The sequence below is a fragment of the Rutidosis leptorrhynchoides genome, chromosome 2 (genome assembly GCF_046630445.1).
Source record: "Rutidosis leptorrhynchoides isolate AG116_Rl617_1_P2 chromosome 2, CSIRO_AGI_Rlap_v1, whole genome shotgun sequence".
NCBI lineage: Eukaryota > Viridiplantae > Streptophyta > Magnoliopsida > Asterales > Asteraceae > Rutidosis > Rutidosis leptorrhynchoides.
The window spans coordinates 6,547,803-6,554,101 of NC_092334.1; the positions used below are offsets into that span (position 1 = coordinate 6,547,803).

The window sequence follows — 6,299 nt, forward strand, 5'->3', positions numbered from 1 at the left end:
CCCACTTTTTACTATTTCGTAACTGTTTTACAACTTTTGGGGTGAGATACATGCTTGCTTTATAACTCTTTTATGCTTAGACACAAGTACTAAATTGTTAACTATGCTGTCATGCTTTGATTCATGCTAAATCTCTACCGTAATATCGTTAATTGCTATGTTTAAATACAAACTTAATTATTGTGAGTAGGCCTATTGAGAGTAACGTCTCTAACCATTTGACCGCTGGTCTTTGGTTACATAATAATGATTCCACGACACTGACAGTACAAGGTGTCACAGTGTAAATTTTGTTTAGTAGCGATATTACAAACTGCAGCAACACTTTTAGATTGATATTTCTATATCAATCAACTTTAAACTAAATCTTGTGATCTATCATTATTATCAAAATCATTGTTTATGATAAACCTATGAACTCACCAACCTTTTGGTTGACACTTTTAAGCATGTTTTGTCTCAGGTACTTATATATTATGCTTCCGCTGTAGAACTTTGACGTACTTAGAAGTCAAGCCATGCACTGGGACCAGAGTTAACATCTGCGTCAATGTCAATTTTAACGGGGTGTTACAATTTTGATTATGGTTTTTACCTCAATTCAAAAGAGTAATGTTACTGGAAAAATGAGAAAAGGATCTTGAGCTTGATGGTGTTCTTGAAAGCTTGAAAAATCTTGAAGTAGAAGCTTAGAATGAACAAAAGTTCAAGTAAGATTACTTCCTTGATTTAAGATAGCTATGATTATATGAATTGAACCAAAGTTTGAATATAGTTATTACCTTGATTAAGAATTGAAAATTTGCTGAGAATGATTAAGAAATTCTTGATTTTAAAGAGTTCTTGGAATGGATTAAAAACTTATAAGTTATCCTGAAGTAAAAACTTGAAATAGATGAAGTAACTTGAAGTGTTCTTAATCAATCTTTCTTATGATGTTTATAGATTGTAAATGAAGCAAGATTATGATGTAGATAAAGATGGTTGCTGAATATAGAGATGTTCTTGAAAGAGAGTGTTTAGAGAGAAAGAAAATTAAGATAAAAATTGAAATGGAATGAGTTATGGTTAAGTGTTTATGGGCGTGATTTTTAGAATCAAATAAAGGGATTTTTAGTTTTGTAATTTAGCTAAAATAATGGTTAATAGATGTTAACAAATGTTTCAACATGTTTTTCCATGTTTTAAGGATGGTTAATGGAGTTTACTATTGGTATGTACTAATAGTAAAAACATCTAGAAGGTGAGTATAATACGAGTATAATTACCATATAAAGTAGAATTATTGATGAAATTGAATGGGAATAAGAGTATAGCTATATTTGTTGAGTATAAGTATATTAAGTATTCAAGTCTTTAAACATGTATTAATACTCTTAATACAATACATATATATTCATTTTAACTTAAGAGTTATAACGTCGTTAAATGTTACATATATATTGTTTTAAAACCCTTAAGTTAGTAGTATCAAAATATGTATACAACACTTTGTTAATATACTTAATGAGATACTTAATTATCATATATATATATATATATATATATATATATATATATATATATATATATATATATATATATATATATATATATATATATATATATACAAAAATATACAATTAATACAAGTTATGACGTTCGTGAATCGTCGGACAAATAAGTGGTCAATTTTTTGTATAAAAACTCTTTCAAAAGTTTTAAAACTTATTAAAATTCTTTGCTTATCATGTCGGAATTGTATTATCATGTAAAGATTAAGTTTAAATTTAGTCGGAAATTTTCTGGTTGTGACAGACAGCCATATAGGGTCTCGTGTTCGGCTATAGCAAGAGCCCCTGAATCTAGAGTCGCCTAGCCTTCCAATTCAGTTCCAACAATGCACTTCTCGGACTGAGAAAGAGGGACTGCTTGACATTGCATGTTAGAACTCATTAAAGCGCGATTCAAGACGAACGCGGTGATCTTTGGTTTGGGATATCCCGTTCACCGACGGTAAGGTTTGGCAGAAGAGAATTTTGTTTGATGACTGGTCTTAGATTCGGTGAGCTTTCCTCCATGAATAATTATGTTCCTGCCAAGGTGAGGCAGACAACACCTCCTATTAGGGAATGGTGTTTTCAGTAAAATATTGGCGAACACACCTTGAGTTACGGACATATCAAGGCCCGATTTGAGAACATAAGGGGGTAGAGAGTAATGATGATGTAGAGATGGGAATGATGGGTAAGCAGCCACATTACATGATTGACAATGCGTTTCTACATTTCATCGAGGATTTTAATAATATAGCACAATATCCATGGGGCTCTCGTGTTTGGGATTATACGTACAATGGGTTAAAAGAACCTTTTTGAAAGCGTGATATGGAACCAACTGTTAAAGTTAAATACACCATTCCTGGATTCGTCTGGGCATTTCAGGTATTAATTAATAAGTTGTGTTAACATACCACTTTAACTTAATGATTATGTACATCTAACTTGAAGATTTTGATTTGGGAGATATTCTCGAGGTAAATTAGAAGTAAAGTGAGGAAGGTCTCATAGGATGGTATTCCAAGGGTGGTTTACTGGGAGTGTCGGAGGAAGGCACTTTGGAAGGAGTGCTAGGCCCTGGTAGACTTGGTAATTTATTTCTTATTTCCGCCTGTTAAAAAACTTGGTTATCCTAAACTTAATTATCTAATTTTTAACATATTTTTCATGTTAGGATGGTGTTGCTACTAATGACAGACCTCCGAGGACGCTGGAGCCTACACCAGCAGAGGCAACATCCGACTGGTGGGTGGCTTCTTCCACTTTTTCTGATAGAGAGTTGGTTGCTGCTTAAGCCCCATCACCTGCAGCACCCTCGTCACCACCAGCACCCCCGTCTATGTCTTATGATGATGGAGACAAGTGTCTTACCTACATTACTGTTGATCAGTTTTGATCAACGTCCCATAAAAAGGAGTCATTATGTCAGGTCACCGTACGCTACACCAGGGCAATATATCCCTAAAAGTTAGAAAAAACTTGTTGAACACGAACAAAAAACTGTAATCGGAGAAGAACCAAGTGAAAGAGATGAACATATTACAGCAACGAAATGGGATGAAGAGATGGTGGCTACAAATATGAGTGAGCAGATTACTAAACATCAAGAAACCAAAAAGCTGAAAATGACTGTTGAACAAGAAGTGCAAGAAATAATAGCCCTGGATCAAGAAATGATACGAACAATATATCACCCACTTGACCAGAAGCATTATATCAGTGCCGTCAGACAAGAAATGGATATTAGTTCATATCTAGAAGCCTATGAACTGAGGTTAAGTACAGCGGAGGAAAAAGAAATCTATGACAAGGCAACTTCACTGGGCATAAGTGATGTTGCAAATATTTCACATGTTATTCCTAGCAATATCAGGCACGTTTTAGTCCTATTGGATATGAATTGGAGAGGTTTTGGTGATTTTATGAATGAGTTAAGTTCTAGAACCCGAAAAAATAATAAGTGAGTTTTTGAAGTGACCATCATCCTTATTAGAGATACTGTGACTACCTCCACTCCCTGTAAGATCACAAGTAGTGTCTACCATCAAAATTAGCTCTTCGGGATGAGCTCTCTCTTCATCATAGGGATTTTCAGAAACATTGGCATCATTTTGAATAGAAAATAGATCAAAAAAGGTAAGTTGATCAACCTGAGCAGTAACATAATCTGACTTGGAATTTTTAGATTTTGAATTTTTTAAAAGGGAAAATATTTTCAAAAAACTTGACATCTCTAGAAAATAAAATATTCTTGTTTTCAAGACTCCACAACTTATATCCTTTTTTAATAGAATAAAAACCAATCAAAACACACTTTTCAGACCTTGGTTTAAATTTATCAGTTTCATCTAAAATTTTAGAAAAAACAAGATAGCCAAAGTTTCTGATGTGAGAGAGTGATGGTTCAGAACCATAAATTTTTTGGAAAGGTGACATGCCTGCTAGCACCTTAGATGGGATCATGTTAATTAGTTAAGTATGAGTTGGAATACATTCAGACCAAAAATACAAGGGAATTCCGCCTGAAACATAAGAGACCTAGTAACATTTAAGAGGTGTTTATGTTTTATTTCAACAAGGCCATTTTGTTGTGGTGTGTGAGCTATTGTAATTTGATGAAAAATACATTTTTCATTCAGGTAAACTTTCATTTGATTATTTGAAAACTCAATTCCATTATCTGTTCTGATTATTTTTACCCTTTTTTCAAACTTAATTAACAATAAATTCACATAATTAAAAAAATTATCAAACACTTCATCTTTAGTTTTTAACAAGTAAACCCAACAGCCCTTGTGTGATCATCAACTATAGTCAAGAAGTATCTATATCCTTCTATACTAGCAACTCTATAAGGGCCCCATAAATCCATATGTAATTGTTCACCCAATTCATTAGTGACATGATCACTTAAGGGAAAAGGATCTCTAATATGCTTAGCTTTTAAAAAAAAATTCACAAGGGATATCTTCAATATTTTTATCAAAATTCAATTTAAGTTTAAAAATGTCAAGAACAGGGCTAGAGCGATGTCCTAATCTGTTATGCCACAATATAACATACTCGTAATTACAATCAAGCACATAATTACACATAAAAGATTCACCTTTATAACAGTCAAAGACGTAAAAACCACCATCCACACTACCAGTCCTCAAAATAGTTATTGTTTTCAAATCCTGAATGTAACACTTAAAAGCATCAAAATCAACAAACATTTTGTTTTCTTTAACCAATTTATTGATAGATAACAAATTTACACAGTATCCAGGAACAATTAAAACATCTATTAAAATAATGTCTTTATCTAATCTTAATTTTCCAATTTTTAGTGACTCTAGCTTTAGTTCCATTAGGATAAGAAACTTGCAGATTTAAATCACACACATCAACAACATTATCATGACCTTTTCCAGAAACATTAATATGTTGACTGACACCCGAATCTAAAATCCAACCTTGACACTCATTTTCACTTGAATGATAATTGAAAAATTTATGAAAATTATCATTAAAAAACACATTATTATTCATAATAATACCTGACATATTAGAACTAGATTCTAAAGTTTGATGGACCTTGTCATTAAGCATGCTTAATAATTTCATCATTTGCTCATTACTCAAAGCCATAGGAACACAGTTAACAGAATTAGCAGAACCCGAATTAGAAAAAGATGTAGTTGAACTAGACAAAGAATCAGAAGTAGCACAACTAGACATATAAGTATTAGATTTATTACCATTACCATTGACATGTTTCGTATAGTTATTAGGATATTCAACAATTTCAAAACACCTATCAATAGTGTGTCTAATTTTATTGCACTTAGTACACTTAAGATTAGGATTATGACCTCTATTAAAACCTCTTACTCTTCCAGTACCAATATTATTATTTCTGTTTGACCAAGAGTTATTATTAGTTTGAACAACAAAAGTAGAATTTTGAGACTTAGATGTTCCAACCCCAGAAACCCCCTGTGTAATTTTTCTTTTGATAAAATATCAAATGCAGACTTAACATTAGACAAGGGGTCTCTAAGTAACAGATTACTACTAGTAGACACGTAAACATCATCTAGTCCCATAAGATATTGCATCAACTTTAAGACTTTGTTATGTTGTTGAAACTCAGGAGAAGTAGCACAAGTACATGAAGGTAATTTAACCATTTCATCATATTGTTTCCACAAAGTGTTAAGTTTATGATAATATTCAGACAAACTACTACCATTTTGTTTTGAATAGCTAATTTTATGATGCAAATTGAAAACTATAGATCCATCAACTTTATCATAGGTTTCTTTTAATTCAGACCAAACAAAAGAAGTAGTACCTGAAAATATCTAACCAATATATAACTCCTCAGAAATAGAATTCAACAACTAAGATAAAACAGCAGAGTTACACCTATCCCACTGAGTAGCCAGAACAGCATCATCATTATTTTTCAAATAAGTTCCATTTACAAACCCTACTTTATTTTTAGTAGATAATGCTAATAACATAGCTCTGCTCTAGACATTGTAATTTTTAGTTCCTTTCAGTTTAATAGATATTAAAGGTGTATTGATTGTATCACTAGCATGCAAATAAAGAGGATTTCCAAAATCAATCTTACTTATTAATGTAATAGCATTCTCATCACCAATATTAACTGAAAATCAGACAGATACACAAAACAATCAAGATAGCGTATAGAAAATAAGCAAGTAAATAGAATAATAACTAGTGGCAACAGTAACTAACACATTTACA

At 32.1% G+C, this 6,299-nt stretch overlaps 1 protein-coding gene across 1 annotated transcript; it reads right to left on the reverse strand.

Annotated features, from left to right (window-relative positions):
- Nucleotides 1-4,308: 4,308 nt before the first annotated feature.
- LOC139894672 (uncharacterized) lies at nucleotides 4,309-6,049 on the reverse strand. Its single transcript, XM_071878076.1, has 5 exons — nucleotides 5,950-6,049; nucleotides 5,508-5,877; nucleotides 5,081-5,253; nucleotides 4,556-4,764; nucleotides 4,309-4,506 (listed from the first exon to the last, which is right to left on the reverse strand). The coding sequence occupies exons 1-5, from the start codon at nucleotides 6,047-6,049 to the stop codon at nucleotides 4,309-4,311; spliced, it is 1,050 nt and encodes a 349-aa protein (XP_071734177.1).
- Nucleotides 6,050-6,299: the final 250 nt, after the last annotated feature.

Excerpts from the sequence above, each read along its gene's own strand:
- LOC139894672 (XM_071878076.1), bottom strand. The coding sequence starts at position 6,049 with ATGTTATTAGCATTATCTACTAAAAATAAAGTAGGGTTTGTAAATGGA. Across the intron at positions 5,878-5,949 it reads GGCTACTCAGTGGGATAGGT|GTACTACTTCTTTTGTTTGG; the intron begins GTAACTCTGCTG and ends AGATATTTTCAG. Across the intron at positions 5,254-5,507 it reads TTACACAGGGGGTTTCTGGG|TTGTGCTACTTCTGATTCTT; the intron begins GTTGGAACATCT and ends TTATATGTCTAG.